The sequence below is a fragment of the Aquarana catesbeiana genome, linkage group LG06, assembly GCF_042186555.1.
Source record: "Aquarana catesbeiana isolate 2022-GZ linkage group LG06, ASM4218655v1, whole genome shotgun sequence".
Classification (NCBI taxonomy): domain Eukaryota; kingdom Metazoa; phylum Chordata; class Amphibia; order Anura; family Ranidae; genus Aquarana; species Aquarana catesbeiana.
The window spans coordinates 152243699-152270821 of NC_133329.1; the positions used below are offsets into that span (position 1 = coordinate 152243699).

The window sequence follows — 27123 nt, forward strand, 5'->3', positions numbered from 1 at the left end:
TGAAGAGGGATTTCAGGCAACAAGAAAATATTTCCAGTGTGCATAAGTTAACTAGTCTACGCAATTTTCCATTGCATCTAGATTCAGCAACACTGTCTTTTCAGTGATGCTGGTTGGAAAACATAATAATTAGGCACTGTGCAACATACCTCTATAAAAACAATGGATGGCAAGGCAGAAAGCCAGAATTAAAGTGATTCTAAAGTCTCTTTTTAAAAAAAATAAATGAATAACAAATATGTTATACTTACCTCCTCTGTGCAGTTGATTTTGCACAGAGCAGCCCGGATCCCCCTTTTCTCGGGTCCCTCTTTGCTGCTCCTGGCCCCTCCCTCCTGTTGAGTGCCCCCACAGTCAGCATCTTCCTATGGGGGCACTGGAGTCGAGTCACAGCTCTGTGTGTCCATTCAGACATGGAGCCCCGACCAGGCCTCTCCCCTGATTGGCTGACTGACTTTGACAGCCACGGGAGCCAATGGCGCCACTGCTGTGTCTCAGCCAATCAGGAGGAGTGTCCCGGACAGTTTAGACATTCATGGACATAGCTGGATAGAGATGGGCTCAGGTAAGTAATTAGGAAGGGATGTTACACACAAAAGGTTTTTTATCTTAATGCATAGAATGCATTAAGATAAAAAACCTTCTGCTTTTACAACTAATTTAAAGTGTTACTAAACTCAAGACCCTGCATTCACTATATCTGGTATCCCACAGAACATGGGAATGCAGTTATTTTAGTAAATATAAACTGCAAAATTATTCATCAGCAGTATATAGCAGCCTTGTGACTTCTATCAGAGTATCCAGCTGAGCACTGATTAAAGCTTGTAGGAGGAGTTTTCATTCTCCTTTGACTGTTCTATGAGGCTGCATGACTCCTGACCCTCTTTCTGGACAGTGCTGATTGGCCCGGTGCCGATCACATACACCCTCCCAAAAAAAACCAAAAAAAACTCTCTAGCAATACACACCAAACTGAGCATGTGGTGGCGGCCGTGACAGGATGAGGCTCTAAATGAATGTGCTGTGGGGAGCTCCTGTCATCCTGATATGCTCCTAGGATGCCCGACCTGGTGATTGCATCAGTGACCGGAGATAGCCACTGGTCACGGGCAGCAGATTCAGCTGACTGTGGACCCAGCTGACTCAGCCAGGGCGATTGGAGGACGGATCGGGAAGAGTCAAGAGGTTACAGTGCAGCTTAGCGCGGCTTAGTTTCAGTGTGGAGAGTGAGGAGAGGGTGTCATCCTGTTCTACCTGGTTTCCGTTTGACTTCCTCGATCCCAGTCCGGTTTCTCCACGGTTATAGTGGCAGCATTAGCCTGAGCTAGTCTGCCATATGCCTTGCTGCTGGCTTTTAGCTCCCGGGTCCCAGCTTTCGGCTTCTGAGGTGGTCAGTTGGTCTCTGCATCACCCTGCATTGGTAACCCTCTGTGGATTCATAGGGACATGGAAACTGGAAGAGACTGATTATACATTCTCCTGTGGATGGACGGCTGAGCTCCAGTTCCAGACCCAGTAGTGGAAGCAGCGGCCATCTTGCTACACCCTGAGGTATACTCATGGTATTCTTTTTTTTCTTTGAACTGTGCTATAAAATATTTTGACATTATAACATTATAGCCAAACCCATCAGAGTATTTTAGCCCACAGCAGGCTGCTGGACTGCGATTGTTCAGCTGAAGACATAAGGGGGCACTGGCCTTGTAGCGCTGTGGCCCAAGGCTTAGAGCCACGTGCAGAGGCTATTTGACTATACTCAGCACAAATGATTTATCCCAGTCTCATAAAAGGGTTTTTTTTTTTCCACTATACTGACGTATGCAATTATTATGTGAGGTGTAAGCTTTAATCTGGACTTCTTCTGTACATTTATACCGCCATAATAGGATTCTAAGTACTGTCTCTATTTTTCTGGGGGAACCTTTTATTTATTTATTTATTTATTTATTTTGAGGGGTTAGATGCCTCTGCCTCAAACTCGCTCAGTGACAACAAGTCAGTATCAATATCAGACTCAATTCCTGCAACAGTTATTGTCCCTGCGAAGAAAGGAAAAATAGCAGTCATATCCGTTTTTGCTATCTCACAGCCGTCCATTGAAGTACCAGTCACTTCTGTGGTGGTTTCCTCTTCAGCTGCAGTCATCTTAGCAGCCATTATGGAGTGCAAAGAGACTCTTAAGGGGCAAATGAATCTTACAGCTTTGGATGTCTCTCAGATACGTCAGAACCTGGATGGGTTCAAAGCTAGGGTCTCTGAGATGGAAAGCAGGGTCTCCACGTTGGAAGACTCAACCCAATCGGATTCTAAAGATCTGCGGGCTCTACAGCTACAAGTTAGATCAGTGTTTCTCAACTCCAGTCCTCAAGGCGCCCCAACAGGTCATGTTTTCAGTATTTCCCTTAGATGAAACAGCTGTGGTAATTACTAAGGCAGTGAAACTGATCAAATCACCTGTGCAAAATAATGGAAAGCCTGAAAACATGACCTGTTGGGGCGCCTTGAGGACTGGAGTTGAGAAACACTGAGTTAGATGGTTGCAGGAATGGGCTATTGACACTGAAAATCGTCTTAGACAAAATAATATTCGTATCCTGGGCCTACCTGAAAGGGCTGAGGGGACCAAACCAACAGAATTTGTTGAGCAATTACTTATTACTGTTTTGGACTTGGAGAGTGTGCCACCCAGCTTTGTGGTGGATCGGGCACAAAGAATTCCATCAAAACCACCTAAACCTGGGGCCCCCCCAGAACTCTTTTATTACAACTACTGAATTATCGAGAAAGAGACAGGGTCCTGGCGGCTGCTAGGGCTAAACCAGATATAACTTATGAAAACACTAATCTATTTTTTCCAGATTATTCTTAAGAGGTTCAGCAATGCCGCAAGTCCTTTATGGAGATCCGCAAGAGACTACGAGAAAAGCGTACACAGTTTAGCCTCCTCTATCCCAGCAGATTGCTTATTATAGATGGTGGACAGACTTATTTTTTTGATACTCCGGCTGCTGTCTCCACTTGGCTGGATGCACGCTAAGAGAAATAATATCCTCTATCAGGAGCTCCAACAAGTACTCCCTCGGATTTACTGAGATACCCCAAGTTCCAACAACGGCCTCCCCCTTCCTGCCCCAGAATACAGATCTGGGGTGGTAGGAATGAGGTTGTTATCCCATCCCTCCTAGCCCCCCTCCCCCTTTTTTTTATTATTTTATTTAAATTTTTTTAAGTGTTTTATTATGTTTTGTTTTTCAGCAAACAGGTCAAGTAGATCTTAGTTGCCTATTTTTGGTAAATTTTGGGATAAGTCCTTCTCTATGCCTCGTTTTTTGTTTTTTCTGGATGGCGTTAGTAAAAGGCAGGGAGGGCGTTTCAACGCCCAAGGGGTGTGTTTTTGTTATTTGTTTATACATACAGTGTCTTCTTCATTTTTTAAAAATTTGTTTATTCAAATGTTTGCTGCTCTTAGGATCAGTCAATTTGCAATGTAATTTATTATTCAAGTATCACGATTTTCACCTTCTAGATGACATCACGTGACCAAGAGATTTTCTCTGTTTTGTCACGGAATGTTCGTGGCCCTCAATTCAAAATTTAAAAGAGCATTGTTATTTAGGTATTTGAAAATGTATTCTCCACATATAGTGTTACTTCAAGAAACCCATCTTACGGGGCAGCAAGCTTTTGGCACTTAAGAAGCCTTGGGTACAAAAGTCTTGCCATGCTACATATTCTACATTCTCTAGAGGGGTCTCGATGTTAATCAGCAAATCTTTACCTTGCACGGTGGAAGATATATTTTCGGACCCCCAGGGTAAATATGTTTTGGCTGTGTTCTTTTTGTGGGGCCAGAGATATATAGTTGTTAGTGTGTATACACCGCCTCCTTTTGTTGGGACACTTTTATACAGTCTCATAGAAAACATTTCTTTGTATGATCCAGCTAAGTTATTGATAATGGAAGACTTCAATGCTATACTTGATCCCGTTCTGGAAAGACGAAGCCCTCCCAAACATTTCTCTGGTGAGCTCTTTACTTGGGCCCAGACAATAGGCCTGGTAGAAGCTTGGCGATGGAAAAACACATTAACTAGAGAATATTCCTGTTTTTCAACTTCTTATAAGACGGCCTTCCGTATAGATCTAGCTTTCGCCAATGCGACAATATTAGTGTACATGGTAGATGCTAAATATTTGCATAGCGGGTTATGACCATGCTATGCTAATGCTTATATTTCGTCTTCATTACTCTCGAGATGCAGCCCAGTGGAGATTGGGAACCCACTGGATTTCACATCCAGATAAGGTGGATAAAATTCCATCCCTTTTAGTAGAGTACTGGGAATTTAATGTAGGGTCTTCCACCTCAGCAATAACATGGGATGCCTTCGAGGCCTATACAAGAGGACTGTACATATCTGCCATTAAGACGGTTAATAGGGCACAAAGAGCAAAAAAAAGTGATTCTTTGCAGGCCACAGTGGACGAAAAAACAGCTCAATATTCTGCGGATCCTACAGAGGTCAACTTTAATGCTTTACTCCATGGAAAACGGGCCCTGCATCTGCATATGGCTGAGACTATGAGGATGGATCTATATAGAAATAAGACAGAAATTCTTCAAGCAGGGGGATCGTAGCGGTCGGGTTTTGGCCAGGATGGCTAAACATGAACAGACTAGTATTCCGATTTCAGAAATACGTACCCCCTCAGGAGATATGGCTAGTACACAATCTAAAATTGTGGAGACCTTTTGCCAATTTTATCAGACACTATATACTTCCCAGTTGACTCCTGATTTCCAGCCAGCTGACTTAGCGGCTTGGTTGGACCCAGTTGCACTGGCTTGGTTAACAGATAGTGAGAGGGAAATGCTAATATGTCCTATAACATCAGAGGGGGTTCTTTCGGTCATTGGTTCTTTTCCATTGGGGAAGTCACCGGGACCGGATGGCCTTCCTATTGAATTCGACAAGGCCCATAGTGACTTTCTTGCTCCTGTATTGGCTTCTCTTTACTCAAATTTTTTGAAGGAGGGAACTTTGCCGGACTTAATGAGTCATGCCCACATAATCTTAATCTACAAGCCCCCAAAAGATCCATCCTCCTGTGTCTCATACAGGCCTATTGCTCTTTTGAATGTAGATTTTAAGATCTTGACAAAACTTATCTCCGGACAACTACAACCCATGATGCTGAGCATTATTGATTCAGATCAAACAGGGTTTATGGGCGGAAGGGCCACGGATGTGAATTTGCAGAGACTATACACTAATATTCATGCCCCACATCTTAATATAGGATCTAGAGTTGTTGCCTCTCTGGATATAGAGAAGGCTTTTGATACTCTTGAATGGCCCTTTTTATGGGAGGTACTCCGTAGAATGGGCTTTCCAATGGTATTTATAAAATGGTTGCAGGTCCTATATAGATACCCCACAGCTGCAGTGAAAATGGGGGGAGGATTGTCAACTTCTTTTTCGTTATTTAGGGGAACTTGACAGTCTCTGACCCTCTTTGCGATTGCCATGGAGCCTGAGGCTCTCCGCATTTCCCCCAATATAAAGGGGTTGTGGGTTGGCTGGTTGGAGGAGAGGGTAGTCTTGTATGCATATGAGCTCTTATTATTTTTGAATGACGCTGGACCCTCTCTCCAAGGGGCCCTACAGATATTGGATTCCTTCTCAACGGTTACTGGGCTGAAGGTAAATTTGACTAAGTCCTTGCTGTTCGCCATTGACATCGAGGCCCGTAGCACGGCTTTGAGGGATACTCCATTACAGTGGGTAGAGAACTTCAAATACCTAGGAGTTGTAATTTCACGCCAAGCTTCTGAATTCACTTCCTTGAATCTGACCCCGATCTTGGGAGATATTGGGTCAAAGTTGAAAGCGTGGAAGTCTTCACCATTATCCTTACTTTTTAAAAAAAGAAAATTATACCAAAATTTATATATCTTATTAGATACTCTCCTTAGTGGCTCCCTGTCTCCTTTTTTACTAGATTAAATCAACTTTTTGTATCCTTTTTTTGGGGATCAAAGAACCCCAGGTATAAACTAACCACTTTGATGCACCCTTGTGACAGGGGGGTTTAGCTTTTCCAGATTTATATTTTCTGTCCACTCAGCTGGTCACGGCCGCATGGTGGCTGAGTCCAGATTTATCTAATTCTTCTACTCGGTTGGAAGCAGAGGTGGAAGGTTCTTTAGAAGCTCTTAAGGTACTTGTATTTAGGGGCCACAGGGCACCCTACCAGTTGACCACCTCAATGCTCACCAATATTCGAGTTTGGGAGGTTGGCCTTAAATGCGAGCATTATCTTAAAGATGCAATTTCCCGAATGCCCCCCTATGGCTTAATCCTACTCTTCCCCAATTTTGTAAATTACCAGGGTCCATGCATGGACCAAATATAATATCAAACTACTTTCTCAGGTGGTTACTGATCGAAAATTGTCAACTTTCGCCACACTTACCTCAACTTTTAATTTGCCTAGTTCCCATTTATTTAGATACTTCCAGCTTTCCCATACTTTTCATGCTTAGTTTCCACAAGATAGTTTAATGATTATACAATCAACTCTAGAACCAGTACTTAGGTCTATATGTTTTGAGAAGTCCACTTTGAGACTTTATTCTTATCCTATTTTAATTTCCCTCCTGCCATTAGAGAGTCTATTGCCCTGTACACACGATTGCACATTCCGACAACAAAATCCATCAGATTTTTCCGACGGATGTTGGCTCAAACTTGTCTTGCATACACACGGTCACACAAAGTTGGTTGGAAATTCCGAACGTCAAGAATGCGGTGACGTACATGTTACGATGAACTGAGAAAAATGAAGTTCAATAGCCAGTGCTGCTCTTCTGCTTAATTCTGAGCATGCCTAGCACTTTGTGTGTCGGAATTGTCTACACATGATCGGAATTTACTCAAATGGATTTTGTTGTCGGAAAATTTTAGAGCCAGCTCTCAAACTTTGTGTGTCGGAAATTCCGATGGAAAAAGTCCGATGGAGCCCACACACAGTCGGAATTTCCGACAACGAGCTCCAATCGCACATTTTCCATCGGAAAGTCCGATCGTGTGTACAGGGCATAAGCCTTAGGTGGATGCAAGACATACCAGATCTGGATATGGAAGATTGGAGGAGTGTGATGGCATGGCTTCCAGTGGCACTGGATCATTGGTGTGTATTGATGTGACAGAAGACAGAAGCAGCCAGATAAATTCTGCAGTGTTTAGAGATATACGGTAAGCCAAGATTCAGCAATATTGATTGGACAATGATTCAAAACACACTGCAAAAGCTTTTGAAGGAAAAGAAGTGGAATATTTTGCAATGGTCGAGTCAGTCACCTGATCTCAACCCAATTGACCATGCATTTCATTTTCTGAAGGCAAAACTAAAGGCAGAAAGACCCACAAAGAACAACTGATGACAGTTGCAGTTAGAGCTTGGCAAGGCATCAGAAAGGAGAAAACCCAGTCTTTGGTAATGTTCATGGGTTCCAGACTTCAGGCAGTCATTGCCAGTAAAGGATTCTCAACAAAATATTAAAAATGAACATGTTATTTATGATTATATTCATTTGTCCAATTACAATTGAGCCCCTGAAAATGGGGGGGGGACAGTGTATAAAAATGGTTGCAGTTCCTAAAATTTGTACTTGATATTTATGTTCAACCCCTTGAATTAAAGCTGAAAGTCTGCATTTCAAATTAATTTGGTTTGTTTCATTTTAATTTTATTCTGGTGGCATACAGAGCTAAAAATATAAAATTTGTGCCTGCGTCCAAATATATGGACCTAACTGTATGTATTTATACATGGTGATCATATCCCTCCTTAATCTCCTGTTCTCATGAGAGAATACATTCAGTTCCTCTAATATTTCCTCATAGCTGAGCTCCTTCATGCCTCCTATCAGTTTGGTTGTCCTCTGCAATTCCCCCAATATCCTTTTTGTGAACTGGAGCCCAAAACTGAACTGCATATTCCAGATGAGGTTTTACTAATGAGTTATACAGGGGCAAAATGATATCTCTCTCTGGAGTCTATACCTCTTTTAATAAAATAAAGTATTTTGCTCGCTTTAGAAACTGCAGCTTGGCAGTGCATGCTATTATTAAGTCTATGATCTACCAGAACACCCAGATCCTTCTCCACCATTGATTCCTCCAACTGGTCTCCTCCTACCTAGAATGCATGTTCTTAGCCCACAAGTGCATAGCTTTACATTTATCAACATTAAACCTCATCTGCCACAATCACCCAATAAACCACTTTAAGACTGCCCCACGCAGATATACCTGGGCAGTGCAGCCCTCGGCACGAAATCACGTACCTGTACGTGATTTTGTGCATGAAGTCTGGGTCATGCACCACCAGCGACCTGCTCCCACTGTGATTGGACACAGCGGGAGCCAATCAGCGGGTCAGGCGAATGCGATGTCCGCCGGGACCCGCTGATCATTCTGAGAGGAGGCAAAACGGCGGTCTGCCTATGTAAACAAGGCAGAGCGCTTGTGTAAGCAGAAACACGAATCTCTGTTTTCCCCCAGTCAAAGCACTCCTCCCACAGTTAGAAAGCACTTACTAGGGACACACTTAACTCTTTGATTGCCCCTGATGTTAATCCCTTCCTTGCCAGTGTCATTAGTACAATGATAGTGCATTTTTTAGCACTGATAATAATGTCACAAAAATTCCATAAAAATATCCCATAGTTTGTAGACGCTATAACTTTTGCGCAAACCAATCTATATACGCTTATTGGGATTTTTTTTACCAAAAATATGTAGCATAATAAATATTGACCTAAATTGATAAAGAAATTATATTTTTTTACATTGGGTATGTTTTATAATTAAAAGTAAAAAACATTGGATTTTTTTCAAAATTGTCGGGCTTTTTTGTTTATAGAGCAAAAAATAAAAACTGCAGAGGTGATCAAATATCACCAAAAGAAAGCTCTATTTGTGGGAAAGAAAGGTCATCAATTTTATTTGGGTACAGAGTTGCACGACCATGCAATTGTCAAAGAAACGCAGTGCCGTATCGCAAAAAATGGCCTGGTCAGGAAGGGGGGGGGGGGGTGAACCTTCCGGGGCTGAAGTGGTTAAACATTGCATAGAGGTTGGCTTGTAAGTTGGAGACATCTATCTGCAAAGACTGAAGTGGCACTTTTGATCCCAGACCCAATATCATTTATAAAGATATTGAAAAGTAAGGGTCCCAGCACTGAACCTTGGGGTTCACTGATAACCTTAGACCGTTCAGAATAAGAATCATTAACCACTACTCTCTGAATTCTGTGTTTTAGCCAGTTTCCATTTACAAGCTGATCTTTCCAAGCCCGTAGACTTTACCTTACACGCTAGCCGTGTGTGGGGTACTGTGTCAAACGCTGCCAGAAAGTATACCATGTTTCCCCCGAAAATAAGCCCGGGTCTTATATTAATTTTGGCAACAGAAGACACAGTAGGGCTTATTTTCGGGGTAGGGCTTGTCATATCATGTGTGGTCTTCTCTCCCCCTCTCCCTCCCTGCCTGTCAGAAATCCTCAGTGGAACTGAGCAAAAGTACTTGTAAAATGCTAAAATCCACTCTTTTATAGTAGTATATAATGTATACTGTCCATGTTTCTGTAATATAATTGTACCAAATACATTCTTATAGCTTGGCACTTCCGTGACCCACCAGAGCTCTCTTCCCCGCTCCAAGCACTGAAAGGGGGGGGGGAGAAATTCCCCGCTGACAGTGGGGGGGAGAAGAGGAGGAGAGCAGCGGGAGGTCAGCTGAGTGCCGCTGTACCGAAGGTATTCGGCACAATAAGATTACAGAAACATACACAGTTTACATTATATACTACTGTATTAGAGTGGATTCTAGCATTTTACAAGCACTTTAAACTAGGGCTTATTTTTGGACAAGGGCTTATATTGCAGCCCTCCCCGAAAATCACAGTAGGTCTTATTTACAGTACTACAACCACAGCCACTCCTTTGTCTAAGGTTTTGCTTACCTCATAACAAGAAATCTGTTTTTTTTGACAACTTATGTCTTTTGTGAATCTATGTTTGTTTGTCTGTTGCTTAAAATATTATTTACTAACAAAACCTGCTCCGTGTTCTTTTATTCAACTTTCCAGTATCTTCCCAACTATAGAAGTCTGTAGTTACTTGGTAAAGACTTTGATCTCTTTTTACATATAGGCACCACATTAGTCATTATGCAAACGAGAGGATCCGGACAGCCGCACTCCAGAAAGTAATAATCCAAATTTCTTTATTTTAAAATCAGGAACACAACAGATACAGGACATCATGGACAGAGTGTACAGATCATAGGCTAACGCGTTTCACACTTATCCAAGTGCTTACTCATAGCTAATGATAATAGAAAATAAGACCACATATATACTAACTATTGTTGATCACGTGACCGAGTAATCAATGCAAACACACAAAACAGCTGAAATTCAGCTGTGGGGAATGTGAGTGTGGGTGAGCATTTAAAGCTTGAAAGTCACTATGTGTATAAAGTATATAGTATATGTGTGTGAGCAGTAGAAATGAATATGAAAGTGTCAAAATTTTCTAAATTTTTTTCATTCAGCCAACATATACATATTGGCTGAAATATACCTTTTTTACTTTCTATAGACAATTGTAGTCCTAATGAGCAAGATCTTTATGTGTATGTGAGTGCAGGAGTTTATTGACACAGAAGCCGATTGATTTCGGCTGAAATGAACCTTTCCACACACCTTTCATATATACACACACCTGCATATACGCACAGCTCTGTGCGTGTCAATATTTTTCAATATATGTTTTAAACTAAATATAATCTAGCTTTGTCATGAATGTAGTTTTATATTCCATTAAATGATTTTTTCCTATCACAGCACTCAAGAGTTTACTCAGAGTATGAAAACATGTCAAATCCTATGAATCAATGAAAGGTTCATGGGTATCGCTTTTCGGTAGAAGCTCTTCACATCATATTTGTCTCTTCTTGACTTTTCATTGTTCATTTAGAAGAAATGTTTTATCATTTTTACAAACTACGAAAAGTTGTTATTGTATGTTAACAAAATACTGGAGCAAATATAAACAGCAAAAGTATATCCAAAGAGAACTTTTTGATACAATTATATAACTTTTACTATAAATAGCGGAGACATGTATTCACTGACTCTTTCCTCTGTGTATTTTTCTTCCCTTTCCTTTTACATGATCAGGTACTCTTTACAACACAAATGACATTAATAACAATGTCAGTTTCATGTACCTCTATTTGCGGTTTGGCCACAAATGTCACAAATGTCATTTATCACGTACATAAATTTAGGTCTTGATTTTTGTAAATATATCACCATTCACTTTATCCGAATTTATTTTCATTTATACTTCTTTATTCATTTTGTCATTTTTATTCATTCATGACACTAATAATAAAATTCACATAAAACTCTTTTTACTACCTATTATAATTAATTCATGTTTGTGTCACAACATTCACACCTATTCTGTGGTCTTTTCACTTATAGTTGATTTTAGTATTCATCACAACTATATTTTGGAATTTTTATTCCAAATTTTATATTTTATATTTCATCATTCCACATTGCAAACCACTTTTTATGCACTTTTTTCACAGCAAATAATTTTGACACTTTCATATTCATTTCTACTGCTCACACACATATACTATATACTTTATACACATAGTGCCTTTGAGCTTCAAATGCTCACCCACACTCACATTCCCCACAGCTGAATTTCAGCTGTTTTGTGTGTTTGCATTGATTACTCGGTCACGTGATCAACAATAGTTAGTATACATGTGGTCTTATTTTCTATTATCATTAGCTATGAGTAAGCACTTGGATAAGTGTGAAACGCGTTAGCCTATGATCTGTACACTCTGTCCATGATGTCCTGTATCTGATGTGTTCCTGATTTTAAAATAAAGAAATTTGGATTATTACTTTCTGGAGTGCGGCTGTCCGGATTGTCTCGTTTGCATATAGTCTCTACTAGCATGAGCCAGCACCTGGAACCTCTCATCTCTGGAGAGTAAGATCAGCTTCATACCTGGTGAGATCTAAACTAGTGCGGGGATAACTTTTGTACCACATTAGTCTTACGTCGGGTCCAGTGGTACCATTCCAGTCATTCTATGTGCCGGCAGAAGTGGTTCTATTGGAACAAATTCATTTAACCACTTCCTGACTGCCCCATAGCAGATTTACTGCTACAGGGCGACCATGCTGCGCAGGATCATGTATACAGTGCATCCGGAAAGTATTCACAGCGCTTCACTTTTTCCACATTTTGTTATGTTACAGCCTTATTCCAAAATTGATTAAATTCATTGTTTTCCTCAAAATTCTACAAACAATACCCCATAATGACAATGTGAAAGAAGTTTGTTTGAAATCTTTGCAAATTTATTAAAAAGAAAAAAAATCATATGTACATAAGTATTCACAGCCTTTGCCATGACATGCCATGAAAATTGTGCTCAGGTGCATCCTGTTTCCACTGATCATCCTTAAGATGTTTCTACAACTTGATTGGAGTCTACTTGTGGATAAATTTAGTTGGCTGGACACGATTTGGAAGGGCACACATCTGTCTATATAAGGTCCCACAGTTAACAGTGCATGTCAGAGCACAAACCAAGCCATGAGGTTTACAAAATTGTCTGTAGACCTCCGAGACAGGATTGTATTGAGGCACAGATCTTGGGAAGGGTACAGAAACATTTCTGCAGCATTGAAGGTCCCAATGAGCACAATGGCCTCCATCATCCATAAATGGAAGAAGTTTGGAACCACCAGGACTCTTCCTAGAGCGGGCTGTCTGGCCAAACTGAGCGATCGGGGCAGGGCCTTGGTCAGGGAAAGGCGGGGAAGGGCCTTGGTCAGAGAGGTGACTAAGTTAATCTGACAGAGCCCTCTGTGGAGAGAAGAGAATCTTCCAGAAAAACAATCATCTCTGCAACACTCCACCAATCAGGCCTGTATGGTAGCGTGGCCAGACGGAAGCCACTCCTCATTAAAAGGCACATGACAGCCCATCGGGTGTTTTCCAAAAGGCACATGAAGGACTCTCAGACCATGAGAAACAAAATGCTCTGGTCTGATGAACCAAAGATTGAACTCTTTGGCCTGAATAGCAAGCATCATGTCTGGAGGAAACAGGCACTGCTTATCACCTGGCCAATACCATCCCTACAGTGAAGCATGGTGGTGGCAGCATCTTGCTGTGTGGTATAAGGCAGAAACACAAAAAAATGTGGAAAAAGTGAAGCGGTGTGAATACTTTCCGGATTCACTGTATATACGCGATCCTGCACTTCCGGGTATCGTGCACGAGTGTGATTTTACACAGCGGGAGCTGATCAGCAGGTCCCACGGACCCAATGTCCGCCGGCACCCGCTGATAGTTCGGTACACTGACAGAATGGCAGTTGACCTATGTAAACAAGGCAAATTGTCATGCTGTCAGTACAGAAGACATGGATCCTGTGTTTCTGTAAAGCACTAAATTACATTATTTTTGTGTATAATTAAAATGCATCTGACTCATTCTTTAGGCCAAACACCTTAAAATTCACTATATTACCTGCCACCAGCTACTTACTTATAAAACAGTATTTTTCATTTTGTTGGCTTCTTTGATTCTTCGGTGCAAAAATTGCTTTAATTTCTTTAAAATGACTGAACTGCTGTTGAAGTAAATTTTCAGTTAAGGGTTTCATAAATCCAGAGACATATATAGTATCCCTGTTTTCTGGATCTTCCTCCATCTCCTTTATAATGTCCTCATAATCAAGTGACATCCTGGTTATCAGCCTCTGAACCTGTCAAACAGGAAAATACATGGTCAAAAATATCTCTGAAATATAATGGCGTTCTATGATGCATCTATTGATATATCTATTGACTGGTACCAAAATCTATAAGTGCATGTCTAGAAACTGGATACTTTATTTCTCAATTTATGTTGGTGTAAAAGGTGTGCTAATTTAAAGAGGAATAAGCATCATCAAAAAATGATTTTAAAGTCTACATTTGGCATTGCCTACCTATAAAATATTTTGGGCAGCCAATACTTGGTTCTGCCAATGTCACTTTAGAAGGGATAACATGCTCATTTTTTTTAAACCCGATTCCCATTCCCAGTATAGTCATTGCTTACAAATGCCTGAACTCTATATGTTCTCTTCTCAAATTACCTAGGTCTCACAGCTTCTGATGTCAGGGATCACCAAGGTTTTTTAGAAAGGTCACAAAGGAATAAAACTAGTTGGAATGCTTTCCAAATGAATTATTTTTTTGTGACTCTAGTCACATGGGCAAATCTTTTCTTCAATAATACAAAGGAATACAGAATTTTTTTCATCTCTAGAAGATATCAAAGAGAATTAGGACCATCTTATTTCCTATGAATTGTTTATGTCCAGAACATATTCAATTTATAGTGTGAGATGCAAGGGCCTCCATCAATCTCACTTCAAAAAAGCCAAGCCTGCCCAGGCCTTGTGTGATGTAACAAGGGCCATCTCTTCCCATGCAGCAGGAAAAAAGTTGGCCAGAGTCAACGTCTCTCAAGACTCTTGACGCCCCATATAGTAGAATAAACTAATGGCACAGGGTTTGAAGCATACATTGCCATTTTCACTACTGTTGGGAAGCCTTCAGAACCTATTAGGGATTAAACTGAGCAGCAAAATTGGGGAGCAGACCTGGGTTCTTCATACCATCTTACTCCAGATGTCAATTTGGGCAGTGAGGCACCAGAACCCTATAAATTCATCTCATCCTCTTGTAAAGTGCATCATGTATAATTTACATGATAACAAACAGCAAAATACAGTGGGCCCCACAAAACTGAACTTTACTAGGAGATGGGGAAGACGAGGAGCAACGTTTTTTCTTTTACCAAAAAGTTATATTTGCAATAAAATTATTTGAAGCCTTTTGGAATGATATGGATTTCTGCACAAATTGGTCATAAAATGTGATCTGATCTTCATCTAAGTCACAACAATAGACAATCCCAGTCTGCTTAAACTAATAACACACAAAGAATTAAATGTTACCATGTTTTTATTGAACACACCATGTAAACATTCACAGTGCAGGTGGAAAAAGTAACACCATGTAAACATTCACAGTGCAGGTGGAAAAAGTATGTGAACCCTTGGATTTAATAACTGGTTGCACCTCCTTTGGCAGCAATAACTTCAACCAAACATTTCCTGTAGTTGCAGATCAGACGTGCACAACGGTCGTAATTCTTGACCATTTCTCTTTACAGAACTGTTTCAGTTCAGCAATATTCTTGGGATGTCTTGTGTGAATTGCTTTCTTGAGGTCATGCCACAGCATCTCAATCGGGTTGAGGTCAGGACTCTGACTGGGCCACTCCAGAAGGCGTATTTTCTTCTGTTTAAGCCATTCTGTTGTTGATTTACTTCTATGCTTTGGGTCATTGTCCTGTTGCAACACCCATCTTCTGTTGAGCTTCAGCTGGTGGACAGATGGCCTTAAGTTCTCCTGCAAAATGTCTTGATAAATTTGGGATTTCATTTTTCCTGCGATGATAGCAATCCGTCCAGGCCCTGACGCAGCAAAGCAGCCCCAAACCATGATGCCCCCAACACCATACTTCACAGTTGGAATAAGAAAAAAGGAATAGAAGTAGATAGGCAATGTTTCCAAGCCTGGTGAATTCAAGTGTGTTATTCCCTTAGTGGGAGGGCAGTATGGAGTGGGAAAGATTGTAAAGATGTTGCCTATTCAGTGAATGTTTATCCAGTGGAATTGTGTGTAAAGGTCCTGGATGTGCATAAGTCAAGTTGGTTGTCTGACTTAATAAAGTGCAGTGTGTGCTCTAAAAAAGATATAACTTAATCCGTATAAATATAATATATCCATATACAGATGAACACTATTTTTAAAAGTGAAAATATTTGTGCAAATTTATGTGATCCATAACATAAATCGATAATGTACATATGACGTGAACAAACAAATATATATATAATCAAGTGCTTTCAGTACTGCTGCAAAAAATCCCCCCGGATTCTGATGGATATTCCAATGAGTAAACCTTTCAATGCGTGCCTTAATCCGTGTTCTAATAGTGATTGCACTCACCAGATCCTTCACCACCTCTTGGGGTCTTACACATCCACAGTATATGCCACTGTGTAGCACTGCGGGATAACACAGGGTCCCTCCGTCATTCGGTAAAAAGTAAAAAAGCCTATATTGCTGACACAAGCCTCTGGAACAGGAAGTGATGCAAGGACGTATGTTGACTCCGCCCTACGCATTTCGTCACTCTGACGTCATCGCGCCAGTGCTAGTGTTCATCTGTATATGGATATATTACATTTATACGGATTAAGTTATATCTTTTTTAGAGCACACACTGCACTTTATTAAGTCAGACAACCAACTTGACTTATGCACATCCAGGACCTTTACACACAATTCCACTGGATAAACATTCACTGAATAGGCAACATCTTTACAATCTTTCCCACTTCATACTGCCCTCCCACTAAGGGAATAACACACTTGAATTCACCAGGCTTGGAAACAGCGCCTATCTACTTCTATTCCTTTTTTCTTATATCTTACTCCACCTAGTGGAAGTAATCGGTAGTGGCAGCAGTTCCAACAACATTTTTTAATTTTTATTCCATTGCATGCATCCCATTGTGCGGGTGATTCTCCCTCCTTTTCACAGTTGGGATGAGGTTTTGATGTTGGTGTACTTTGCCTCTTTTTCTCCACACATAGTGTTGTATGTTTCTTCCAAACAACTCAACTTTGGTTTCATCTGTCCACAGAATATTTTGCCAGTACTGCTGTGGAACATCCAGGTGCTCTTGTGCAAACTGTAAACATGCAACAATTTTTTTTTTTGGACAGCAGTGGCTTCCTCTGTGATATCCTCCCATGAAATCCATTCTTGTTTAGTGTTTTTTACGTATCGTAGATTCGCTAACAGGGATGTTAGCATATGCCAGAGACTTTTGTAAGTCTTTAGCTGACACTCTAGGATTCTTCTTCACCTCATTGAGCAGTCTGCACTGTGCTCTTGCAGTCATCTTTACAGGACGCCCACTCCTAGGGAGAGTAGCAGCAGTGCTGAACTTTCTCCATTTATAGACAATTTGTTTTACTGTGGACTGATGAACAGCAAGGCTTTTGGAGATACTTTTATAACCCTTTCCAGCTTTATGCAAGTCAACAATTCTTAATCGTAGGTCTTCTGAGAGCTCTTTTGTGCGAGGCATCATTCACATCAGACAATGCTTCTTGTGAAAAGCAAACCCAGAACTGGTGTGTGTTTTTATAGGGCAGGGCAGCTGTAACCAACACCTCCAATCTCATCTCATTGATTGGACTCCAGTTGGCTGACACCTCACTCCAATTATCTCTTGGAGATCTCATTAGTCTAGGGGTTCACATACTTTTTCCACCTGCACTGTGAATGTTTACATGGTGTGTTCAATAAAAACATGGTAACCTTTAATTCTTTGTGTGTTATTAGTTTAAGCAGATTGTGATTGTCTATTGTGACTTAGATGAAGATCAGATCACATTTTATGACCAATTTGTGCAGAAATCCATATCATTCCAAAAGGGTTCACATACTTTTTATTGCAGCTGTATGTTGATAAGACTCTGACAAACTTGGCCGAGGATGGAGGGGGGTTGGGGATGTAGTATCTGATCGCAAATCATGTACAGAAAGATACAGATATTCAAATACATAAATGTTAAACATTGGAGCATGAGATATGGGCATTATCATAGTTAAAGAACGAGATCACTTTACCCATTGAGGGTAGTCAGTACATGTCTCAAAACATAAGTCCTTGTTAAAAGGTTGATATTAAAGGCTGTTAGAAGGATGGTTGCAAAAGATAATTTGGCAGTCTTAGTACACAGCTTGTCCCTCAATCTAGGAACTGTAAGTATTGACTGTAAAAAGGGGAAGTGGATAAGAATAAATGCTCTGTAAGGAAGAGGGAAGGGAAAGAAGGGACATGGAAAGCCCCAGAGGCTGTCAAGAATAAGTGACATGGTGCAAAGAGCATGTTACAGAGTTCGGATAACCGTGCAGTATGTTGAGAGGGTGAGGAATAATTGAGCTATGGCTGCCAAGTCGAGAGGGACCTATCATGTGTGTCATTTAGAATAGCAGTCAGCATCTCATTAAAAAAAGGTTCCCTATATGCAACACTTAACATGAAGAGGAGCAAAGTTTTTTTTTCCTCTACTCTGTTTTCCTGTATCTCCAGATATTACCAAGGAAAATATATTTTATCAACACAAAGTCATGCACTATGCTCACTCTTTCAAATAAATGACATGGCACAATGTTAGTCTCTTTTACTACAGCTGCACCCATAATAAAGACTAAATTATGAGCAATAAAAATGGTGACATCATGCGTTTCTATACAAAAGAATTTAGATATTGTTTTCAGATACGCACTATTTAAAGAACAAGTAAACTTTCAATTTAAAGACCTAGTCCACCTCACACAAAAAAATTATATTTGCACCCACATTGATTGAAAACATGTGCATGTATTATTTTTTAACATTTCAGCTTGCATTGTATTGCAACTGCATTCAGTGGATCATGCGTGCAATGCTCAGGCTCCTACAGGCTATGTCTTCAGCCCAGGTACGTACTGAGGTACGGCCCTTTAGTCGCAGGGCTTTAAGTAGTAGCGATGGAATAGAAGTGTGGTGATATCACTGCACTTGTGCTCCACTGAGAACTGTCGCAGTGGCAGATAGGACTAGTCACTCCTAGAGATGGGCTCGGGCGTGTTGGGATCCCACCTGCCGGATCCCGCCATGAAGCTGGCACTGCACACGGCTAATCATAGGCAGTGAGACATTTCCCGATCTGTGAAGCTGCAGATCTGGAAATGCCTCACTGCCTGTGATTAGCCGTGTGCAGTGCCAGCTTCCTGGCGCGATCGGGCAGGTGGGATCCCAAACACGCCAAAGCCCATTCCTAGTCACTCCATGCACAAATCTCTGAGGGCGGAGCCATGCACAGAAGCAAGAAATACTTTTTTTTTTTTTTTTTCTTTTAAACTAGTATGCACAGATACCTTTTACCAATACCTATTTTTTTGTGCGGTGTGATTTGAGCCCACACAAAATCAATGGGCTAAATTCACACTGCAAAGAATCGCATGTGATTTGAACACGTATGCGGTGCAATTCCTGTCTGAATAACATGCAGTCTCCCAAACTGCTCCTGTGGGAACCCAGGCTGAAGTCACTATGACAAGCCTGGGTTCACACAGGAGTTGTGCGACAAACGACATGTGATTTTGACAGGAATCGCAAAACACATTCCAGTTCAAATCACATGCAATTCTTTACAGTGTGATTTGAGTCCATTCATTTTGTATGTATCGCACCGCACAAAAAAGTATTGGTTTTAGTATCGGAGCATTTGCACGAGTACAAGTACTTGTGCAAATGCTTAGTAGGGATACCGGAATCGTGCAACCCTAAAAATAAATATAGGTGCCTGCGGGGAGCAGTCTCGGAGATTCAGTAAAGGTGGGGGGAGGTGTAAATTTGGAAGTAACATGAACCATGGTCAGAAAGGTGGGCCTATCTTTTAAATCAGCTAAATTACAATCCAGGCGCATCAACACAAAAGGTGTGCAAAGTCTCACAGTTCCAGTTCATTTGCTTTAGAAAGCAGCCACAGCCTGAGCAGCTTGTTGCTTACCAGCGTGCTGGAGAGAAGGACCCTTGCACTCTGTGTGGAAGCAGTGGTGTCTCTGCAGAGGTTCAACAGACTCCTTGCTGATTCACAGAGTTCCTAGCAACATCAGGAAGCATGAGCTTTGAAAAATTGCAGAGCTGTTGGTCTGACTTAGAAGGGTGGGGGGCGGGGGTTGTTGGGCCTCTGCAAAAAGACCACTGCTTTCACACAGAGCATGCTGGCAGGAGGTTTTTCTACTCGGGCTGTGGCTAATTTCTAAGATTAAAAAAAAAAAAAAAAAAAGTAAGGTTTTTCTTTTGTTTTGATGCAGCTGGAATGTACAATATTTAGCTGGTTTATACTAAAAGTTCAGGTGGGTTTTAATTGTCACCTAGCTTTGAAAACATTTCAGGTGTGCATGGAAAGGACAGAGTTTTATACGGGATGTACATTTTGAAGGATCCTTTCACTAGGTTCCACACATGTGCCAACCCTAGCTCACAGCACATTACAAACTTTACACACTGTAGGATTCAGTATGGCACCCTAAATTTATTTCCTGTGAATAAGTTGCAGCAATATGGTATACTATGTAGCTCACTTGCCCCTGCTCTCAACCAGTGCTAAATGAAAACAGAAATGCACATCAATAACACAAATCACCAATAAATCCTATCATAGATTTCATCACAGTTTGCTGAATTCTCATGGCAATTGTGAAGTTTCCAAAGGGTGCCTAACCTGTAACATATGTGCTAGAATTGACATGGTTAATGCAGGGTGAAAAACACCTCAGCTCCCACATATCACCACCTGCGCGTCTACTACTGAATCACCCAATTTAAGTCTGAACAAGGTTCTAACACCCTGCTGGACTGCCAACAGGAATAAAAAAAACCCAAACAATTCAGTTATGGAAAGACAACAACCTTGTCAGTTTATAGTCAGGAAGCAGAAAGCTGGTAAAGCTGTGTGCTCTAAATGATATCAAAATGAAACAAGCAGAGGATGGTGAATGATTTAAAACTAGCTAAAATACATAGTTACAGTGTTTCCCGTAGTTGAACCCATTCACCTAAAATGGAAATGCCATTACAGAATGGACCTAGCCTTTAACAGAAGCTGGCCTGCAGCTACTTTTGGGCAAGCAAGTAGAATTTGGGGCTCTCAAAAATGACCATTGACTTATCCTATAAGTTTATTATTTTATTCCTCCAATCAACATCATCTGCGCCACCTATACCAACATTAACACCCAGAAATACAGCGCAGTACTTCTGATCTCATTCCCTTTTCCACCTCTTTAAAAGGGTATTGGAGGGCATAGCCTTTTTTTTCAAAATACTTTTAACTTATGGTTACACATGGTTAGAAAGATAGACAAGCACAAATGGTTAAACCTAGGGGGTAGTAAAGTTAGCTGGTGATTAAAATGATTAAACTCTACTATAATAATTGGTTGCTATGATTTTTAGCACTTTTGTGATGCCTCAGTGTGTTTGTGTCCATGTCTTTGGCCTCTTACCTTAATGCAGCATCCATTAACATATGTGCCATCCAAATGTTTCACAGCAAGTTGGGCAGCTTCCAAGACACTGTACTTAATACAGACGTAAGGCTGAGGAAAAAAAAAGGGTTGAACTAGATAGACTTCTTTTTTCAATCTAACTACTATATGAGAGTGCACTCAAAGTCATAAGTCATTGCGTTTTTATTTTCTATTTTTACAGTTCCAGGCTTTGATTTAGTAAGCAAACTGCGAAAATGCAAACTACAGAAAGCAACAGAAACTATCTTCAAGTGAAGCTTTTGGTAATGGCTTTTATGTTGTTTTGTTAAATAAATATGTGCACATTAAAAGGTAAAAAGGCATTGCTCTTTAAGACCCCTTTCAAACTGAGGCGCTTTTAAGCTAAAAAAGCGCCTGAAAAGATCATGAAAACCTATTTCCATTAAAATCAATGAATGCTTTCACACTGGGGCAGTGGGCTGGCAGGGCGGTAAAAAAACACCCCTCTCCATTGAAATGAATGTAAAGCTCTTCAAAAGCACCTGAAAAGCTCTTCAAAAGCGCTCAGTGTTTTACTGGCAGTTTAGAAGCACCTTAGTGTGAAAGGGGCCTAAAAAAGAGGTATCACTTTTTTTTTTTTTTTTTTTAAACAATATTCAACTCCAGATGGGACATGGTACACGTGATGTCCCATCTTCCTAGGTGCCAAGGCACCTAGGAAGATGGGACAAAGTACTACATGTACTTCATTCCATCAGGAACATTAATATCTTCTTTAAAAGATAATGCATAGTGGTTTCATCTTTTAGTTAGGCAAATATTGAATATTATATTTTATTTAATGATTTTTTTTTATGTTTACATTTTCCTATATCTCCTTCACCATCTGTCAAGAGCCTGTCCGTTACAGAAACATAATATACTGTACATACAAAACTGAATGGTATAATGCAGGAATGGTTTAAAAAAATACAATGAATATTATTTATTAATTAATAAACTCCTTGGAAAGTGCGGTAAAAAGAATTTGTGGTGCTGAATTAAAACAGACTTCTTTAAATTTTCTTTAGGCCCCTTTCACACTGCACCTGTAATAGTGCCTGCAAACCGACCAGTCGCTGCTGTCTCCTCGGGGCTTTCACACTGGAGCGGTGCGCTAGCAGGACGGGAAAAAAATTCCTGCTAGCAGTATCTTCGGAGTGGTGAAGGAGCGGAGTGTATACGCCACTCCACCGCTCCTGCTCATTGAAATCAATGGGACAGCGCGGCTATACCGCCGGCAAAGCACCTCTGCAGAGGCGCTTTGCGGTGGTTTTTAACCCTTTCTCGATTGCTAGCAGGGGGGGTAAAACCTCCCTGCTAGCAGCCGAATACCGACGGTAAAGCGCCACTACCAATAGCGGCGCTTTACCGCCGACGTTACCCCCGCATGAAAGGGGCCTTATGATTTCTATAAGGTACGCTTCTGTAGAATTTCTGGAGGTACTTGTGTGTTAGGCTGTTCTCAAGCATTCTGGAGAACTTGGCACAGTAACATGTTTGTTGCCTCAGACAGCATTGATGATGTTAAGTGCACCTTTAATTCAAAAATAATAAATGCACATATTTTTGAAGGTAAAAAAAATAAAAAATGTGCATTTGTTTTATTTTTTTTAAATAGGAGCCTGCAAAGTATTCCACCCATGATCAAGAGATCAGGGGTGCAATGTCAGGCTTCTGCACACATTGCTTACAGCTCTGAGTCTGTATCTCTCTACAGGCTGCCATTTTCAGAGCTGTAGACAGTGTGAATAAACTATGAGCGTACCAATCAGCATGACCTCTAGAGATACACCGAAATTTCGGCGGCCAAAACATATTGGCCAAAAATTGGGTTTTCAGCATGTTGCCAAAAGAGTAAAAATAATCTGGCTGAAAGCGCACGCGATTTTACTGTGCTTATGGTGTGTTTTTCAAAGGTCATGTGACTCAAAAGCCGCAATAAAAACGTAACACAGGTGCATTATAGATGCATTCTTGCTGCATTTTCAATGCATTTCAACGCGGAGGTGCGTTTTTGGTACGTTTTTTTCAACTGACCAGATATGCAGCAAGCAAGATTTTTAACACCACAACGGAAGCGCAACAGGTGTATCTGACCTATTTATTACCTGCATTTGACCTGCTGCAAGCAAGTTTTACATTCCCATAGACTTGCATAGGAATGCAAAACCCATTTAAAGCAAGAAAAAGTAAATTTATACAGGTCCATATATTAGCATGATCAAAACCAAAAGCAGAAGCAGTTGATGAAATTACATAGTATTCTGGAAAATCCCTTACATGTGATCCTCACTAGTTTCATTTTCACTGGGCAAGGGGATTTAGTACATACAGTAAGAGCCAGAATCAGCAATTGTAGTGTAAAATTCTCCCACCTACAGTCTCCCAAGTCATCCTCCTATAAATCACAGTCTTACCTGACAAGTGTCTAGTATAATATTTAGTGAGTGGATAGGGCCACAGCATTGGAAATGCAACTTCACAGATTTTAGACACACAGGCTCTTTGAAGGGTCCAGCAAATATTGTCATCATTTCCTCATACTTCCGTATAACCTGGGTGATATGAACACAACTCACAGTAACAAAACACAATACTCATTTTTATTTTGTATATTACATATGCATAGATACATTAGTAAAGGAAAACTGGTTGGGTTTGGGGTTAATTTTATTTAAAATGTTTACATTTATTAAATATTACAAGTTTAAACATTTTTAAAAGGAACTTTTTATATGTTACATTTTTATCTATTGCTCTCGCTCTCGAAAGCGCTATGGGTCCTCCAAAGAGACAGCTCTTGCTCACTTTAACTGAAACCTCCAACCTCCTCTGATAAGCAATTTGTCTCAACCCTACTTGAATCACTTGTGTGTATTAATTTCAACTTGAGCTATTGAGCTTTGTTAACAGGGTTTTTTACAAAAAAAAGGAGGCTAAAGCTGGTTGGGTAGGAGCACTAGTGTGCTTGTTTTTTGCTGGAAACTCTCTCTTACATCTCACAGAAAGAGCATCCAGCCACAGCTATCCTAGTTACTCTCTCAGAAGTGAAACGTTTGGGTGACTATACTCCTGGATCTGATGAAAACTATTTATTGAATCTGTTTCACAAATATCAGGTGATTAGCACTATAATACACACATACAACTTTTACCAACGCTGCATTATAATGCTTGAGCACAAAAATAGACCATGAATGTTGGGATCTACAGTAACCCAAGAGAAGGTGGACTGACAATGCTGTGGTTGAATGGAAACGGCGCAGCAGACAAGAAATGAATGGAAACTAGAAAATGTCCAGCATAACTGTCAGCTCAGAACTACAAAATCAGGGATCCTGGTATAACCATCTATAGTCCAGAGAAATTTTATCAGGAGTGGGTGAGAAGAGAACCCTGAAGCTCTATGTTGAGTATGAGTCTCAACTCAGAGCCTAAACCATTACAAGAACAGAAACTTTTCGCTTATTTAATTATAAAATAATTTTAAACGACAGATGCCTTTATACGGGACCTAGTGACAGGTACAGCAATGGCCTCACTTTACACAGTGCATCAACTTACTTTTTCATTAGTGCCCACATTGTGTCTGCTGAAAATGTCTCCAGGTTGATAATTAACAATAGTAAGTGAAGACAGAGGTACTACTTCATTAGCTCTTTTCAGGACCTAAAAAAAATAAAAATAAAAAAATAATATAATTTTCAGTTTTAAATGGAAATCCCCCCTTCCTTATCAGCTTTTTACAATGTGCAATAAAGTTTTACCCTTCAGAAATAAAATCTTTATTAAGCTGTTTACACTGCTAAGAGAATCCAGTATACAGCTGAGCTATGAAAAAGCATTTGCCCTTTTTCATATTCTTGATTATTGCAAATGTTTTCACTTTTGTGACTTCCCTGATGACCCACAGGAAAGCTGGGCACTCTTGAAAAGATTAATTTTTGTTAGCAGGAAAACCCTTATTTTTTACCTCTCTAAAATTACTTTGGCTTTTTACATTTTTTTTTATTTACAGGCATGGTTTCCCAACCTTCAAGTCCAGGCTGTGCCAACTGCAATCCTCCTATCAAATAAGCTCAGGTAGCCTTGAAGCCCAACTTACGGTACAGGTTTATGGGTTAAAGTCAGGCTGCATAACAAATAAAGAATATTGCATTATTTTAAATTATCATTTGGGTGTACAGTACTAAGCTGTGCTTCGTCAGCAGCATACTGAAAAACTGTACTGCTACTCTCACACAGAGCGCAGTGGGCTTTGTCTCCAGTGATCCCACAAACCCCCTGAGCCAAACTCCAATGAACAATGCTACTCAAAGAGCATGAGCATAGTTGAATGAAGTACTCTTACAGTGATGTATAGGACCACTGCGCTTTGTATATGAGAGCAATGGTACAACTCTCCAAGCATGCTACTGGCACAGGACAGCTTAGAACACCACTTAACCACACACACACAGTATCTCACAAAAGCGAGTACACCCCTCACATTTTTGTAAATATTTTATTTTTCATGTGACAACACTGAACAAATGATACTTTGCTACAATGTAAAGTAGTGAGTGTACAGCTTGTATAACAGGGTAAATTTGCTGTCCCCTCAAAATAACTCAACACACAGCCATTAACCACTTGCCGACCATCCGTTGCAGTTGTACTGCGGCAGAATGGCACAGCTAGGAGAAACAACATTATGTAACGTCGCTTCGTCCTGTGGCCACTAGGGGGTGCGCACCCCTGCTCGCCCACGGAGCCGATGCGAGTGCCCGGCAGTCACGATCACCGTCAGGCTCCCGCGATCACTCTGGGCACAAGAAGAACCAGGATCTGTGTGTAAACACACAGTTTCCGGTTGTCTGTTCAGTTAGAACACACAATAGGGAACACATTAACCCCTTGATTGCCCCCTAGTGGCTAACCACTTCACTGCCAGTGACATTTTTACAGTAATCAATGCATCTTTATAGCACTGATCATCGTAAAAATGCCAATGGTCCCAAAAATGTGTCAAAATTGTCCGACATGTCCGCCATAATGTCCCGATAAAAATCGCAGATCGCCGCCATTACTAAGAAAAAAAAAATTAACAATAAAAATGCCATAAAACTATGCCCTATTTTGTAGACGCTATAACTTTTGTGCAAACCAATCAATATACGCTTATTGCAATTTTTTTTTACCAAAAATATGTAGAAGAATACATATCAACCTAAACTGAGGAAAAAAAAAAAAAAAGTTTTTTTTATATATTTTTGGGGGGATATTTATTATAGCAAAAAGTAAAAAATAATGCATTTTTTCAAAATTGTCGCTCTTTTTTTGTTTATAGCGCAAAAAATAAAAACCGCAGAGGTGATCAAATACCACCAAAAGAAATCTCTGTTTGTGGGAAAAAAAGGACATCAATTTTGTTTGGGTGCAACGTCGCATGACCGCGCAATTGTCAGTCAAACGACGCAGTGCTGAATCGCAAAAAGTGCTTTGGTCAGGAAGGGGGTAAAATCTTACGGGGCTGAAGCGGTTAATGTCTAAACTGCTGGAAACAAAAGTGAGTACACCCTAAGTGAAAATGTCCAATAATTTATGTGGCCACCATTATTTTCCAGCACTGCCTTAACCCTCTTGGGCATGGAGTTCAATAGAACTTCACAGGTTGCCACCGGAGTCCTCTTCCACTCCTCCATGACGACATCACAGAGCTGGCGGATGTTAGAGACCTTGCGCTCCTCCACCTTCCGTTTGAGGATGCCCCACAGATGTTCAATAGGGTTTAGGCCTG

General features: G+C 40.6%; 1 protein-coding gene across 3 annotated transcripts in view; it reads right to left on the minus strand.

Moving 5' to 3' along the window:
• The window catches only part of REXO5 (RNA exonuclease 5), a 100029-nt gene that overhangs the window by 9813 nt on the left and 63093 nt on the right, over nucleotides 1-27123 (minus strand). For all 3 annotated transcript variants that reach the window (XR_012235013.1, XM_073591065.1, XM_073591063.1), the window contains exons 14-17: nucleotides 24909-25013; nucleotides 23762-23899; nucleotides 21318-21410; nucleotides 13668-13887 (exon numbers count right to left, since the gene is read on the minus strand). Coding sequence is in view for 2 of the 3 variants with exons in the window: in XM_073591065.1 (XP_073447166.1) it covers nucleotides 13668-13887; nucleotides 21318-21410; nucleotides 23762-23899; nucleotides 24909-25013 (556 nt within the window). In the remaining variant the exon portion in view is untranslated. The remainder of the gene's footprint in view (nucleotides 1-13667; nucleotides 13888-21317; nucleotides 21411-23761; nucleotides 23900-24908; nucleotides 25014-27123) is intronic.